Raw genomic sequence first — 18,279 nt, forward strand, 5'->3', positions numbered from 1 at the left:
GATGATGCTATTACTTTCAGCAAGGTATAATACAGGCTTCATTTAAATCTGAAGATGAAAGCAATTTTCTTTCAGAACTGAGAAGAATCAGGCAGACAAAAGTTACTTTTACCTCATCAGAACTAAACAGTGGTAGAGGCAGGAGTATGGAGAGTGGATTAAAGTCATTGTCCTGACCACAGTATCATCATGGCTAAGCAAGGGCTGACTTTTAGAACCAGGTCAGGAGACGCTGATTTCTCTATTCAATTCCAGGGCACCGCTTTGTAAATGACACAATCATTTTTGGGTACAAGAGGTGCTTTAAATGTGGTAACATTATATCATTTCAGCTATAATGATCATAATTACTTATTTCTTTTAATCACAACCCACTTAACCACTTTAGTACAGAAGACTAGTTCAAGGAGTTTAATTTTCATTCAACATCTAATCTTTGTGTTTACTGAAACCCTTCATGGGCTTTGTTTACTGTCTGCTTGCTGGCCTGGACGTTTGATCTTGCAAGACTAGATCAGACAGGGTCAGATAAAATACTGATTGCTAGAATAAACCAGGATCAGAAAAGTAACACTAGTTTATAAATCTTCTTCCTCCAAACTTTATAATATTTTGCAAAATAAGCCTAAGTAAACAAAGGAAATTAAGAAAACTAGAAGTCAGAGTTTTGAAAGGGAAAGTGAAGGAAGTGATTTTGCACCTAGCCAAATGCAGAGTTTGGCTGGTATTACTTTATGACACAATAATTCGATGAGAGTCGCTAGGATTTGTACAAACTTTAAATGACCCTTCAATGCTTAAAAAGCCTAAGTGCTGGATAACCCCACAAAGATAATAATTCATTTTTCTTCTGCTAAAAAACAAAAGAGAAATTTGAGAGACCTCCTACAATCCCAGCACTAAGGAAGTAGAAAGATTTTGAGGTCAAGGCAAGTCTGGGCTACATAGAAAGTTCAAGGCCAGACTGGGCAATGGAGCAAGACTCTGTCTCAAAAATAGATAAATAAATAAAATTTTAGGTGAAAAACATTAGAGATATGAAAATACTTTCTTCTAACTGGGGATATACATTCCCATCCTATGAGATCTTCATTTTTATAACTTTTTCTTATTTTTATTATATTCCCTACAAAAGTGAATTGTCCTGAGAATAACTGGTGTTAGTATTTAGAGCATAATTGCCACTTAGTTTTTTAAAAATGATAAGACAAGTTCATATCTAGAGTTTTTACAAAAGGTGGGTCAAAGAAAATAATAATTGCTTTATTAAAATAAGCAGAACTCATGAAAGAAAACTCTCTGGAGTAATTTCTTCATTATCTCAAAACTTTGAAAATGCATGTTTCTAGGTGCTTTATAAATTATCTTTGTGCCCAATACTAATGAAATATCTAATGTTAAATATCTGTTCATTGTTTTCCTTTTACATAAAGTGTATACTTTTTCTTAATTTAAGAGTTTTAACACTGTAAAATGTAGATCAGAAATAATGAGAGTATAGGGTAAATGGCAATTAAAACAAAATGCTGTCTATACCAACCTATGACGCCGATCACCCCACCACCCACCACTCCATTTTCTTCAGTTGCAAAAAATCCTGGTAAGCAGGTCCATGGTTGGACCTTGAAACCAGAATATACAATCTCAAATATGTCTGTGTCAACCTTGATTGTCTTTGAAAGTAAAGGAAAAAGGTAAACAGAACATACTTCACCATGATCACTCAGGAAAATAAAGTTAACATGCAAAGCCAAACTAATTTAGAACTTTTTAAAGAATAAGTGTAAATAATTTAGCTATAATAACAACAAATTCAAAAATGCACATTAAAATGTTTACTTCGAAATTTAGACAATTTCATTTGTATATAGTTTTTACATCTGTTTTTAATGATATCAAATTATTGATTGTTCATTTTTCTCCTATTTATTTAAGCATTAACGATAGAACTTGCAATTTGATCCTTTATTTTAATTCTTCCAGTAGACTTTTATTTTTGCCAGGTTCTAGTCATATTTTACTTTGATCTTTCTGCATGTATAATTATTTTACTGTTTATTTACTTCTATGAGAAGAAAAAAAATCTTGACCTAGGAGATTTATCTGTGGCAATTTGTAACAGAATCACATAGCTTGTATTTTGGAAATCATGGTTTTGATTAAGAAGCAACCATTTTGTTCCCACTGTTTTATTAAAACAGACATAAGCAGGTAATAGAAAACATATTTAACAATGTAGCCTGTATTTAGGTTGGGACATCAGTAAATTAGCTGAGACTTTCCTCTACACTGAGTATCAGGGGGAGTAGATGCAGGCCAGTAACTCTGGGGAAAATGCAATGTGGGGAGGTGTGAACAGATGAGGAATTTTGACTTTTGATTCTCAGGAAGAGCCTTGAAGTAAAAACCTGGTTTTGCTATGATTGATTCCCAGATTTGAAATTCATTATTTCTCCGGTTCATTTTGAAAATAGATGGTGACAAATTTTGCAAACCAAATCACTCCTACTTTCTACACAGGAGATCCCTCTGTGCCCTCTATTCATAGCAAGATGCTTCTATCAAATAAAATGTGACTAACTGGTTCCAACACTTGCTTTCTCTGAGGGTCGAAAGTTAATAAAACACACTTCTCTGAGTGTTTATTTTCTGTACACCATTTTACCTGTCATGAATTCTTTGTTTCTCCTCCCACTCCCCTGGCTGATGAATCAACACAACTTGAACTGTTTTATGACAGCTTGTGTTTACTTCACACATACCTTAACCTTCCCTTTTCTCCTCCTACTGACACTACTCTCTGTCTCTCTCTCTCTCTCTCACACACACACATACACACACACAAACACACACATACACACACACACTTTTCAATGGCAATGACTAACTCCATCTCTTTGAACAACATGTGTACAAAGTGTCTGACAGACTTTTCAGGTGTGGATCCTTGACCTACTGAATGAAATCAAGGTCTCAATCTGCTTTTATGGCACTTAAAGATTTAACTGTGCATTTACTATCTTGAAAAAAAAAAAGAGCTTAAAGAATCCAATCTCGATTAAAGGAAGAAGAGCAAAGGACCTGAGTGTTCATCTGTGCATGCACACACACACACACACGCATGCACACACACATACTGTGGAAAGAATTGTGAAAACACTAGAGTGAAGGGCCCCCAGGCTTTCTGAATCTAGAATTATACTCTAGCATATTAAAAGAGGATACTTTTTCTTTCACTTCCAACAGCAAGTAAATATGATCTAACAAATGACCTTGAAGCCACACAATGCTTTTGCTTTTTAGCCAAAGAGAATATGTTCAAGCACTTTTAACAATTCTATTTGAAAAGAAAAACTTGGAGGCAACACTTAAACAGAAAAGAAAACCTGAACCAAACAATTATGGCTTATAATGAGGAGTTATTCATCTTCTCCTACACAAGTGAATATTAATATTCTAAAGCAAGTGCCCAAATCAGAATCGAAAGGGCTCAAAATTTTTAGAATACATTGAAAAGAAATGGATCTTAATTCAATTTGCAGTGCACTTAATCTCTCCTGGGTAGTTCAACATTTTTGCATTCCTTTTAAATTGTGTACTTTATGTAACATGCTCTCATTTCTTTGTGATCAGAAATGTACCATCAATGAGTGTAAAAATTTATTTCCTGAAGAGGTAACCCTATAAACTCAAGCTCCCAAATATTCAAGATCCAAAAGCATTACTTTGATCCTCGGTTTCCCAGAGGAAACCTGCAGGTAGTGAAACATATCCACCCTTTACTTGTAGATATCCACCATAAAATATCATGTGGCTCATATAAACGGGCTGTAAGTTGTAAGTATGTTGTGGACAGCTAGAATAAAGCATGACAGATGATTTCATAATCATACCAAATATGGACTGGCCGAGTCCTGGAAGGTTGATACAAAGAATATCCTAAGTACCTTCCAGGACTAGTTTCATTAATGCAAATTGGAGAACACAAAAGAACTTTCCAACATTAACATATTTGAAAAGCAAAATATCATTAATATGTTTAAAAGAACTGCATGGTATAAATCACATACAACCAATTAAGCTAGAGAACTGTATTTTCAGGATCAAACACAATTCCATACATCATACATTATTACTACACTCTCTACTACTACTGTAGTATTGTAGCTATGAGTTATTAGGATGTCACCTTGTGCCTTTTCTAGTCCTTACAGCTACACAGCGACCTGCATACTTTTATTATTTTCAGTTTTCAGATGAAAAGATGCAATCCCAAAAACACTGAATAATTTTCTCAAGGTGACACAGCTAGCAAGTTTAAGAGAGGTTTCAACCCCAATCTGCCAAACTACAGAGCCCTGGCTTTAACCACCATTCCAGCACTGTCTCCAAATAAATATGAAATTCTGTTTCTGACCAAAGATTTCCTGATGATATGATAGTCATTCCAATTTGTTAATCACTAGTCCAATCTGAAGTGCTATTTCATCTAGAATGAAACTGTTTTTAAACTTCCATTCTAAAGGTTTTAGGCTTTCTCAGATTCTACTGCTGAGATCTAACAACTTAATGTACTCTGGTCAGCATTTTTTGTAGTTCTAATACCATCTGAATTTCAAGGGAGCCAATTTGGATCTCATAAAAGAACTCTTAAGAATTTTACTTGAGGGAAGGTGGCTCAGTGGTAAAGCGCTTGCCTTGCATGCCTGAGGCCCTGGGTTCGATTCCTCAGCACCACATAAGCAAAAAGAAAAAAGCCGGAAGTGGCGCTGTGGCTTAAGTGGTAGAGTGCTAGCCTTGAGCTGAAGAGCTGAGGGACAGTGCCCAGGCCCAGAGTTCAGGCCCCAGGACGGGACCCAAAAAAAAAAAAAGAATTCTACTTGAGTGTACATTGTGTGTATGTTTGTGTATGTATATGTATGTGTATGTTTATACATATAAACTTGCATATACATGTGCTATACATAAATATATAATGAGTATATACATACATAGATGATATTAAAAGCTAGCATATATTCCAAACAACCAACAATTCATTTACCTAAGGAACTGTAAAAAAAGTTTTAAAACAAAATATACTTTACCTTTAATCTTCTTATATTTTTTATACCATCTCCCAAACTCCTGGCACTTAGTTGCTGACACATTGGCATAATATGTGCTATTTACAATGGATGAAATCATACTCTGAAAAGAAAAAATATTAATTATTTTTCAAATATATTTCATATATATGAAAAATTAAATAAACATATTTCAAATATATTTATTTTTCAAATATATCTTTTTAGAGACAAGAAGGAGTGCATTATAGCTCATGTCGAATTTCTTCATCTTTTAAACTTGAAGCCTTCACTGTCCTGCACACTAAACTACTTCACATCAGATATGATGACCTGAATTTCTACCCTTTAAAGCTTACATCTGTACAATGACAATGCTTTCTCCAAAAAGCTGGCCCGGGAGCAGTGCCAAAGATGGAAGGGACAAGACATGAAAATTACAGGCATAGGGGAAGAAGAGTTGTGATTTAGGAACCAGAGCAAAAGGTGAGATCAGATGCTCCAGCATCCGTAATCCAAATAATGCCTTTCAGATGTTTCTGTTCCGCTTCCAACTGCAGCAAGCTTACACAGCCAAGAATCTGAGAACATCCGTGCTGCACACTGCAGAACAACGTTTAGGGAAATAAGTTAAATTAATATAATTTATAGAAACGTGTGATTAGCACTTGTGTGAAAATTCACCAAATGAAAAAATTAACAGTGCTATTTTAGAGCAGGGGAAACTAAACCTAACACTTGTACTGTTTCAACCAAAAATGATTCAAAGCTAAAGCTTCCTGAGTGCTTACGTATGTGATTCTTCCTTGCTCTTCATCTTCCTCTTCCTCCTCAGCTTAACCCCTGAGCTGACTAATTTTGTGATTTGAGTTAGAAGGAAAGTAAGAAGGAGCATGATCTGGCTTACCACTGAAAATAATTAGAATTACAACTGCACGTCTTGAATTAATGTTCTACGGAGATATGCTGGTTATCAATATGGCATGTCTAGGTCAATATTGATGGCAGATGTCAACTTGTACTTGGACTGACTTTGATATTGCACATATATGTTATATATAGATTCTATTTCTGCAAATTGTGTTTAAAAAAACAAATGAGCATGGACAACACAAGCAATCTAAATGAACTCTATTAGGTTTTATATCTTGCCTTGAAATCTCATCTGTCTCAAAAAAGGTTATCCCAGACATGCAGCAGTTCAGAGAAGTCTTAGAACTTCTATTGACATTTCTACAAAGTAGTAGAGATAAAAAGGATAACAATAAATCAAGTCAAAAGCAAGTTGTTTACCAGGAGGTTCTAACACCAGCAGACAGACCTATTTCATAGACTCCCATTTGAAACATCAGACTTGCTTTCTTTTATCAATCACTAGGCAATATCAGAGGAGAGGGCTCCTAATTCAATTCACAGAAACCTCTTTGGCCCTTTCTACACAACAGATGGCTAGCCTCCTCCAGTTGCTGATTGGTAAGTGACAGTTCTTCCTCCCCTACCCCCACTCTCACCAAGGGGAGATAGAAAGGGGAAATCTTTGATCCCAGAACTGAACACAGCACTAAGAACTCAAAGAGGCACTATTACCTGAGTGTTTCATAAAATTGACAGAGCTTTACTTTTTCCCTTAGAGGATAAGTCAGCTCCTAATCACCATGAGTCAGGGTCTGCTTTATGTGTTATTATTAAACAAGAAAAAAGCCACTTCCTGGTTAGCTGAGCTAGCTCCCTCTCTGGTCTGAGGTTTTCTCTCTGTTCTTAGACCATGGGACTCTTGAGGACAGAGACTCTATCTATATCCTAAAAAAAATTTTTTTCTACCTCGTGTCTCACATACTTCTGATGTGGGATATCTGAGTCACTGAAATTTAACACATAGAAAGGGGCAGAGATGACAATTTTAAAATGTCACATGGAAGTGTCATAATAATAACAATTTTAACAAAAAAAGCAAACTAATAATAGCTACACTGGCCACACTATTATATGTGAATAATTGTAAACATGCTTTTCATCTAGTATGTTTGTGTGAATGTTATCCTCAAAGAAAGACACAGAATACACAGCAATGGGCAGGTGTCTGAGTTCAATTTTCTATTATAAGATAGTCCAGAAAACTGACTAAAATAGAAGTATCTATGTACTTCCTGGAGCTATCTCTCAACCCTTCCTGGTTCCTATAGTAAGGCTAGAAGCTCACTTGTTCTGCCCCCAGATAACTCAAATATCCTGAACTCTCCAGCGTCTCCAGATCATTCCCCATTCCAGAAACATCTTCAATGACACTGTACAAGGCCAATGTTAGCCAGTGTGGGAAGAATGAAAGAATGGGCTCTGTTGGCTCCATTACTGGGCCTGATAGTTGTTACAACACATTTGATAAAGAATTAGATTGCCAAAGCTAATGACTCAGGCCAGCAATCCCAGCTTCTTAGGAGGCTGAAATATGAGGATCACTGTTTAAAGCTAGTCTGGCCAGAAAAGTCTGTGGGACTCTTATTCCCAATTAACCAGCAAGAACTGAAATGGATCAAGTGGTAGAGTGCCAGACTTGAGCAAAAAAAGCCAAGTGAGACTGCAAGACCCTGAGTACCACATCATATTTGCTTTCCTCCTCAGATTCCTATAAATGACTTTCTATCACTACATGATTACAGAACAAAGAATAAGCAGATTAAGTTATAAGTACAGCAAAAGAATTAGGTAGCTGGGGCTGGGAAGGTGGCTCAGTGGTAGAGCGCTTGCCTTGCATGCATGAGGCCCTGGGTTCAATTCCTCAGCACCACATAAGCAAAAAGAAAAAAGCCAGAAGTGGCGCTGTGGCTCAAGTGGTAGAGCACTAGCCTGAGTTGAAGAGCTGAGGGACAGAGCCCAAGCCCCCCAGAGTTCAGGCCCCACAACTGGACCCAAAAAAATAATAATAATAATTAGAAAGCAAACAAAGACTATTGCTAGATAAGGAGAATAGTTAACTACCAGAAAGATTTCAAGTTTGTGGCACAATTTATTGATATAAATTTCTTGCAGGACACATCCAAACTAGTTTCACTGGTCAGAATTATTATGATTTATTACTAAAAGGATTTTTAAAATAGAAAAGGTACACCTTGGGGCTATTTTAGAGTAAACGTCATGTTATATTTTTTTCTGGTTTTAAACATGAACATTCTCTAAGCCTAACTGAGACTGTTATATTCTTATAGTCTGAATACAAATCAGCAAATAGTAGGATAGAAAGCATCTGTATTTACTACATTTCATCAATTCTAAGGCCATTTTTAATCATCTAAAATAGGGATGCATCTTATAGTCTATTAGTCTCTATCTGTCTCTGTCTGTCTGTCTGTCTGTCTGTCTGTCTGTCTGTCTCTCTCTCTCTCTCTCTCTCTCTCTCTTTCTCTCTAAAATGTTGAGGATCAAACTGCGAGTTTTGTGTGCTGAGTGAGCTATGTCCCCAGTCCAATCAATTGCATCTCAAACCTTATGGGCCAGAATTAGTGCAAAATGGGTTGAGTAACAAAGCATCTAATTCCATTTACTATATAAGAAAATATGTATAATTTTTCAGGTCATTTGATCTTTAAAGTTTTACAATCATTCTAGAACACAACACTGGGGCCTTTAGCATTTCCTCTATCTCCTTATAAATGAACAAGATCAAAGTCATCTGTTCAATCCATTATGTTAATGTGAAGCAATACTGTAAAAAGTGACCCAGAAGACATGTGTACTGGTATTTGTGTGTGTGCCCATCTAGAGGCTTGAATTCAGGTTTGGGCACTGTTCCTGAGCTTTTTTTGCTCAAGGCTGGTACTCTACCAATTTAGCCACAGCTCCATTTTTAGTCAGAAGGCCTTTGGGTAGTTAATTGGAGATAAGAGTCTCAGACTTTCCCGCTTAGGCTGGCTTTGAACAATGATTCTCAGATCTCCTTAGTAGCCAGGACTACAAGTATAACCCACCAGCACTGGCTCTAAAAATAAATTTTCTTTCAGGTTCCTAAGATAAGTTTTGAACTTATGTTTTCAACTAGTCAAGAGAAAAGTTGTCATACATGATTACAAGTTTTCAAAATGTGGAAGTAGAAGCTCAGAATGAGGAAGCATCTCTTCCACAGTATGAAGGTATAGGGCACCTGTCCACTGATGGAAGGTAATGTTCACACCACCTCCATTAGGTAACACAGCTCAGTAGCTAATGCTACACCCAACTCTTCAGACAAGACAGGAAGTGAGGTGCCAAAAATAAATAAATAAATATATAAAACAAAAATAGTGATCTTAGGTCCCTCAGGTATGTGAATTAAGGTGTTTAGAACAGAAAAGAAACCTAAAGACAATTTAAGACTAACAAGAAAAAACAAAATACTAAACACAGGTTAAGATGATTTATATAATATACTTGTAAAGGCAAAGAAAGATCTTAGCATCATACATTTTCCTACAAAAAGAAAGACAAGTGAATAACCTTCATCACATTCCTGTTGGCATGGTGGAATTTATTTGTTTGAATAGCAATGTGATACTAAGAATAGCTAAGCTGCTAAGCTGCCGATACAAAATACATCTGCCATGAAAGAGAACATTTCACCAGATGCCAGCGGCTCATGCCTGTAATCCTAGCTACTCAGGAGCCTGAGATCTGAGGATCATGGTTCAAAGCCAGCACAGGCAGGAAAGTCTATGAGACTCTTAATAACCACCAGTGGCGCTATGGCTCAAGCGGTAGAGCACTCATCTTGAACTGAAGAGCTGAAGAACAGCACCCAGGCCCAGAGTTCAAGCCCCATGACCAACAAAAAGAAAAAGAAAAGAACATTTCAAAACCAGAGTGAATGATTTTAGTGAGAATACCTGGTGGAAGGAATGAGAACTGGCGTCTCCAGGTAGGAAAGAAAACACATGGCAGGCAATAAGTAATATACATTCTTGGCTTACTTTCCATTTTTTCATACCAATTTGTGATATGCTAAATAACATCTTAAACATGAAATTATAATGATACTACAATTAAGTATAGTACATGGAAAAACAGTGTGGGATGAATTACTTCGTCATGCAAAATTTATTTAACATCATTTGGTAATGTCCTACTATCTTTTCCTCTCCTCACATACGAACTATGATACCAGAACTGAAAACCTTTTCCAAAGCCCATTTCCTCTGGGCTTTGGAAAAGTGTATTTTGAAATTACTCTATGTGAGAACTCTTTTTCAAGTTGCTGCTGGTCTCCCAGCTAAGTCACTTCTTATGGTCATTGCAATGTACCAGTTAGGAATTATGTTATGCTGTCTTTCATGAGCTTTCTGCAGCATGAATTCTAAGGTTGGGCCACAAATTTAAACAAGCTTACTTGAAAATAAAATAGACACTTTCGGACTGAGAGGTGGCTCAGTGGTAGAGCACTTGCCTTGCATGCCTGAAGCCCTGGGTTTGATTCCTCAGCACCACATAAGCAAAAAGAAAAAAGCCAGAAGTGGCACTGTGGCTCAAGTGGTAGAGCGTTAGCCTTAAGCTGAAGAGCTGAGGGACAGCGCCCAGGCCCAGAGTTCAGGCCCCACAACCAGACCCAAAAAAAAAATAAAATAAAATAAAATAAAATAGACACTTGGAAACTCCTTAACACAAGATAGGATGCATCCCCAGTGTATATATGAATTTAACATTAGGTACTGGTGGCTCATGCCTATAATCCTAGCTACTCGGGAGGCTGAGATCTGAGGCTCTCGGTTCAAAGCTGGCTTGTGCACGAAACCATTATCTCCAACTAACCATCAAAAAATCTATAAGTTGAACTGTGGCTCAAGCAATAGAGCACTAACCTTGAGCAAAAAAAAAAAAAAAAAAGCTCAGGGATAGCACCCAGGCCCTGAGTTCAAGCCCCAGAACTAGAACAAGGAAATTTTTTTTTAAGTAAAACAAATGGATAGTTTGTAATCAGTTAACTGGTCTACATAGTTGATCAGTCCCCTGTCTATAGATGAACACATGCTCAATTTGTACTTAGGTACAGACTCAACTGAGTGCTTATTTCACTGCCTTGTTATTTTGGCATATTGTACACATAAATTAGGTGCTTTAACAATCCCCAAGTGGCTAGCCATGCTTAAAATGACAGCGATGAGTATCCTACAGTCTATTTCTACAGGTAGACTGCCATATCACTGTCACACTGGAAATCTACTAACATCTTCAAGTTCAATAACTTTAGTCAATTATTTCTTTCTCAAATATTTGACAACATGCCAGGTATGATGGTTAATGCCTGTGTTCCCAGTTTCATAGAAGAAGAGGCAAAGACAGAAAGATTGCAGCTTAAGGCCAACATGGGCAAAGCTAGAATAAAATGCTATCTGAAAGGCAAATGAAAAGCCAAAGGCTGAGTGTGTGTGGCTTAGTGGTAGAGGCTAGCAAGGCTGAGGCTCTGAAAATATATACATACATACATACATATATATATATATATATATATATATATATATATATTATAGCAACAAAGCCTTAGAAAAAGAGCTGTTTTAAAAATCATCTGTCTGAAAGGGGTGACATCAATCAAGATGCATTGTATTCATAAATTGATTTGTTGAGTGGTAACTCCTTTGAACAACTACTAAAAGATAATTTAAAAAATAAATAATTTGTCTATATGCTAAGTGAAATAAACCAACATAAATCTATAAATGTCACTTAGGTGAAGTAGCTAACTCATGAAGACCTAATTCATGGTTATAGAACTTTTGTTGGGGATAAGGAAAAACTTTTGAAAATTGGTAATGGTGATGACTACACAAAATTGCGAATGTAATTCATGCTACTCATTTGTAGGCTTAAAATGGCTTAAGAAGTAAACTTTTTAATATTCAATAAATATTGAACTTATCTAGTCATGGAGAGCATATGTAACATTTAGGAGCATACTAGAAGTGCACACCCTTAAAGAATTATTTATTCTTTCACTATCTTTTCTTCTGTTGCTGCTGGGGCTTGTACTCAAGGCCTCATACTCTGATACTCTGACTTAGCTTTTTTGCACATGGCTAGCAAGAGTAACAGCCATTTGAGACATGCTTCCACTTCCAATTTTTTGCTAGTTATTTGGAAAGAAAAATCTCTGAACTGAGATTCTCAAATCTCAGCCTCCTGAGCATCTAACATTACAGGCATGAGCCAATGGTGCCCAGCCCAACCATTGTGCGTACGCGTGCATGCGCATGCGTGTGCATGCACACCAGTACTGTGGCTTGAACTTAGAGCCTGGGCACTGTCTCTTAGCTATTCTGCTCAAGCCTGGTACTCTATCACTTGAACCACAGCTCTACTTCCAACTTTTTGGAGGCAAGAGTCTCATGAACTTTCCTAAAGATCATGGCTTTGAACTATGCTACTCAGATCTGAGCCTCCTAATAGCTATGATTACAGATATGAGCCACCAGCACCCTGCTATATTTTTTTAATTAACAAGATTCTGTTTCCTCTTTTTAAACATCACAAGATGGACATGGCAAGTACCATACTTATTTACACAGATCAAAACCCTAAGGGCATGAGGTTTTGCAATCAAAAGTAGACTTTAGGATAACTCTTCCTTGGATAAGAATTCATATGCCACAAGAATCTGAGTTCATAATGGTTTCAAATTGGAAGGTAAAAGAAGACCATTTAATAAGGAAGATTAGTATCTATGATATAATAAATTAGGCTGCTGGGGTCGGGGGCTAAAGAAGAAAGTAGGTATGATGACTCACAGAGACATCAGGGAACATGGAAGAGGAGGTCAGCACTTTGAAAGGTGAAATCAAAAATAAATACACAGACACACAAAAGATAATCTATATTTTCTAAGCATCTGGCCAGACAAAATGGCTAAATCATGACTTCCCCCTTAAATACATAGACTACAATTGTTTCCTTTTTATGGACTTCTCCTCCCTTTTCTGCTTCCTTCAAGGCTGCTCTTTTGAATTACAGATCACTGGGATGTTCAAGTAAATATGTACTATCCACTCAATTGTTCCTTTATGCAATTGCCAAGCTCTAGTGAGGAAATACCTAACATGGCTTGGCTCTGGTTCCTTCCTTTGATCACCTTGGGCTCTTATTTTCATGGCTTGTTTTAGTTTATGATCAGTTCACTAAAAATGGACTATCATTTTCATTTTTTTCATGATACATTTTAATGTGGTGAATTCACTAGGAGAATTCTATAAATGTAGACAGTATAACGATATCTCTCTCTACCAGACAGAGAAAAGACTTGATCAATCATACGCAGATGGATTCAGCAAGACTGACCCATTCCATTGACCAAGTCAAGCAGTGATCCTGGCATCAGTTGTTTTAAAGAAGTCTAGAAAGAGACTCAACCTGTCACCTGATGAGCTGAGTAAGCACAGGAGGAAACGGAAGTGGGTCTCTAAGTTCTGACTACCTGATCTATAAAATGGAGACACAATCCCTACTTTCAATGAGATAAATGTGAAGTTGGCCATTACGTATGTAAAATACATTCAAACACTCCCATAACTTCAAAGCTCTATTAAAAGCCCATATGAAAGCATCATAGTTTCCATATTTTTCCACTGTAAATGCAGTGTGACTGTACAAATAAGAGAAGACAGCTTGTGTCAAACACAAGTGCCCTCCACCTAGACAGTCTACCGGTAACTTTCTGCTTCTCAGACCCCCTCCCTGAAGATACTGACCTGGGAGAGAGGGCATTCTTTGGCTAATGTGCTCTGGTTCATCTCTTTGAGCAGTTCCTTTAAGGCATTGCGGACTGTGGCATGGTTCCACTGCTCCGCAGGCAAGTCTTCCAACTTTGAACAACTGAAAAATAGAGCAGGAATAAATGCTGAAGCAGAAGACACAGGTGTACTGTTTGCTTCCAGTCCTGGACTAGCATTACGAGGGCTGCTGAGAAGTGGGGACACAGATGAGCCCTTAGTGAGGGAAGATAGGAAAAATTGCTTTTGCAGAACATTGATGATACTTGACAGGGTTTCTTTAAGGCAGCTATCACATCAGCCTAAGGAAAATTATCACTTTGAGTATTAAGAAAGCTATTTTTTAAACCAGGTTTTTTTTTTTAATTCAGAAATGTTACTTTCTCAGACCCCCCCCCCCAAAAAAAAGAAATAAAACAAAAAAAAACTTTTAAGGTAAGACCCTCAAGTACCCCCTAGATTTTTCTCCTTTTGGAGAAAATTCAAAAGTCCTTACACTGAAGAATAGCATTTCTTAAATCACAACTAGCACATACTCTTCAATAAAAGACTACCAAGGACCTCTTGATTCTTGAGGCAAGTTACCAGGAAAGAAAGCCTGTCAGGAAGGCAGAAGACAGGAGCCATTTACAAATCTCTGTAGGCCCAGTATATATTTTATTGAGGTGATCACTAGAAAGGAGAGGAGAAACATCTCCAGGGCTGGCTTCTAAACCTGCAAAAGAACTAAACTCACCCTTCAGCACCCACCTGAAAGAAGCAGAAGGGTTTAGTGCTTCAAAGGCTATGTGCTAAGCTCTGAACCAAGTCCAGAGGACCCAATGAATGAGGGGTTATGGAAAGTTCCCCCTTCGAGTGCCCTGTAGATTTTTAATGATTTATCAAGCTGCCCCTGGGTTACCACTTCACTGCTTCTGAAAACAAAACATAAAACAGTTGGAATGTGGACTATAAAGATGCCTGGTGAAGCACCCCTCCTGCCCCACTATCTCTCTACTTCATCCAATGTCTAGAAATTAATGAAGCCAGGGCAGGCTCATCTCTGCAGTGAATCTATGATCACCAGAGCAGCTCTGAGAGGAAGGAAAGACAGATGTTCAGAAACACCCACCTTTGTAATTGAATTTTCAACGTCACCACATGATAGACATCTTGTAGCATGTCGGCCACTGTCGCATCGGGTGCATCTGTCACATAACTGAGGGGGAGAGGGTTCCACCTCCCCAGCTTGATTATTCCTACACAGGGAAGAAAAACATCATAAACACATATGTGCTATTTATTAAACCTTCCTGTTGTTTGTTCAATGTGAAGAAGGTCATTCAATAGTCAACATTCAAGGCCCACGCTGATATTTTACAACCCAGGGCAATAAGCTATTTTTCTCTGGCTGACAATTGAGTTAGTTAGCTATACAGGAAGACAGGAATGAAAAGGATGAAGTGTAATCATGGACAATCAGTCCTCCTATGTTTTCTTCTTTCTTAAGTTATTTAGAAAGCCACCCTGATACTTCCTTTCCCCAAAGTCTTGTTTCTCAGCCTAACTTAAAACTGATGCTAAATATATATGACTGTTGACTTCATAAATAATCAATCAATCAAGTAACCTTTAAGTAAATACAAGATTCGGTCTTAAACTGAACAAGAAAAATACTGTGTGTGGGGTCAGTTTGCAGTCATGTTCTATATTGTTCTATGGTGTGATTCCCAGGGCATATGGCATTTGAAACTGGTGAAGCAGAGTTCATCCCTAGACTGGGCTTTCACGAGGCAGAGGGCTTCCTTTCCTGTGCCAGACCAGTAATACAACCCCAACCCCAGATCAGAAATAATAACGATGCCTTGGATTTCCTTTCTTCTTATGAACTTTGTTTTTTTCTAGAATGACAATAGTACCCTTCCTTTGTAGGTTTTTCTGTTGCACCTGGAAAATGTGTATGATAAAGAGAAAAGAATAAAAATCCTGGTCAAACTTTAAGCTCCAGAGAGCAGTAATTTTAGGAATCCCCTTGTTACAGGAAGATTCATGGGATGGTTTTAGCAACATATGGTGAAATGCTAACTTATGCATAAGATGAGCCCATCTTGTCTGGTGCTCAGGGCACACAGAAAATTAATGAAGAAAACTTGAGAAACTCATTTTGCAAATGACAGAGGCTAACAAAAATTTTATTTCTATGCCATGAAAAACCCAGTAGTCCCTAGGATATTAGATCTTGTCAAATATTAAAAAGTTACATTTTAGAGATAAAAGAAAAACGGCATTATTATTTTTACTTTTGACAATGTGGGTGAGTCCAACTACATTTTTCTTCAAAAAATAATATTTTTTATCACCAGTGAGAGTGCAAGAACACCTGTATACTCTAAGGTACTTTTAAACGCTTCACAAAATGATACTTTATAGCTACAGGGCAAAATTCCAACAACAGGAAATAAAATTTCTGGTCAGGGCATGTCCTGTCCAAGATGAAATAAATGAATGCGCAATGCTTGACATAATGCTTGAAAACAGGGAATAAACAGAACAAAAATATTAAAATGATGCACTGTTTCAGTATTAAGATTTAACAATCTGGTGCTGAATATGCTGCAGTATAAATAGTGCCTGGACCCAGATCCAATAAAGTAACACAGCTCTCATTCATAGTACCGTATGTCTCCAGTTCTGGCTCCTGAAGTTATATTTCACTTGCCAAGAAAAGCTGTTTTCTTGTGGGGATAGTTTTCCTTAACATTCTCTCATGACAATGAAAAGTACACAGCACACATCAGCCACAAAATGAACATCCAGGGCCGGCTGGACACCACCCTGAAGAAGAAGGAATTGCTTCTTTGCTCCTTTTACTACTCTGGCATTTGCAAATACTAAAATCATACCATTTAACACGTCTGACACACTTCCTTTTTTTCAAGAAAAAGTAAAATTACTTCACAATTTCAACTTCTTTTCAAAAAAATTATCAGGATGGCTCCTAAATTGAATGTAAATTGATCACATTCTACCAGCAGGCTACCTTTATGATAAGAGAGTAGTGGGAGAAACAATTTGGGAGCCAAAAGCTCTGAGAAGCAAGCAGGAGCATCAGTTTTTGTGGATCACTTTGGTTACAATGAATATGAACATAATTAGAAAAAAAATGAACCCTGAAAACTTCTATGTGCTACACTACAGGACACTCATCCCTATTGGATGCATCCATTTCTTTTTGTTGTGTAGGAACATTCCTCAATAAAACCACACACAGCAGAATACAGCTATATGGTTTCATTTATATCAAATCCAAAACAAGAGAGACTGACCACTGAGGACAGAAGTCAAAGGAACAGGAGAGGGAATTCACTAGAAAGGGACACAGAGGGATTGTATTTTTGACTAGTAGTTCCATGAATCTAAAAAATTATCAAAATTCGTCAAACCCACCACTTTTTTGAACACATTTTATTGCATGCAAATTATTATACCCATTTTTAGAAACAGAAATGTGAAGGAGAGAAATCTATATAAAAAATGAAAGACAAATCACCTAAATAGAGACAGTCATCTCCATTTAGGTAAATTCCCCACCCCCATCCCCCATCTTGATGAGCCAGAAGGAGGCTTGTTTGGGCTGGAATTAGACACACACAGGTGTTTTCACAACACTTAATACCTCTACGTGGAGCAGCTGCTCCAGGTTGCTTTCTTCATCTTGGAAGAGAGCTGTTGATGCATGTTATTTTCTTAGGCAGGGGGAGGTAGTGTATGCCTTTCTTTGCACTATCGTGATTAACCTGAATCATCCTGGAAGTCAGGATCTATGCCCAACTGTCTACCCCACTCTACAGGTGCATAATCTGTGAGCAGAGCTCTATGCAGAAGCCCACCCCCGCCCTCCAACCAGGTAAGGGGCTGAGGTAGCTCTTTTTTTTTTTTGGGGGGGGGGGGGTCCGGTCGTGGGGCCTGAACTCTTGGGCCTGGGCGCTGTCCCTCAGCTCTTCAGCTCAAAGCAAGAACTCTACCATTTGAGCCACAGTGCCACTTCCGGCTTTTTCCTTTTTGCTTATGTGGTGCTAAGGAATCGAACCCAGGGCCTCAGGCATGCAAGGCAAGCGCTCTACCACTGAGCCACCTTCCCAGCCCCATGAGGTAGCTCTTTTTAAATAAGCCTTTACTCTAAGCAGAATGGCTCATAGATTAACCCTTTTTAGAATGTATTTCTTGAAACAGCCCTTCTTTGCTTGATTTTTTTTTAAAGATGACAAAAATATTACTTAGAACATTTCCTAAATGAATGTTAATTTAGGAAATCAAACTGGAAAGCAGTATACCATAGGAACTATGAAGAAAAATGAAGGTTATAAATGAAATTGCCTCTGACCAAATCCTGGTCCCCATCTTCAAAGTACATGACTCTAGTAAGCTACTTTGTTTCTGTATATTCTTCATTCTTTCATCTGTGAAATGGAACAATTAAAAAAAAAGACTGATCTTTTAAGACTACTGTA

General features: G+C 37.5%; 1 protein-coding gene across 1 annotated transcript in view; it reads right to left on the reverse strand.

Annotated features, from left to right (window-relative positions):
• The window catches only part of Satb2 (SATB homeobox 2), a 181,499-nt gene that overhangs the window by 91,169 nt on the left and 72,051 nt on the right, over positions 1–18,279 (reverse strand). Inside the window, exons 4-6 of the mRNA XM_042670088.1 lie at positions 14,901–15,027; positions 13,769–13,892; positions 5,088–5,190 (exon numbers count right to left, since the gene is read on the reverse strand). Coding sequence (XP_042526022.1) covers positions 5,088–5,190; positions 13,769–13,892; positions 14,901–15,027 — 354 coding nt within the window. The remainder of the gene's footprint in view (positions 1–5,087; positions 5,191–13,768; positions 13,893–14,900; positions 15,028–18,279) is intronic.

Source organism: Dipodomys spectabilis, unplaced genomic scaffold (genome assembly GCF_019054845.1).
Source record: "Dipodomys spectabilis isolate Male_0828 unplaced genomic scaffold, ASM1905484v1 ptg000518l, whole genome shotgun sequence".
Classification (NCBI taxonomy): Eukaryota; Metazoa; Chordata; class Mammalia; order Rodentia; family Heteromyidae; genus Dipodomys; species Dipodomys spectabilis.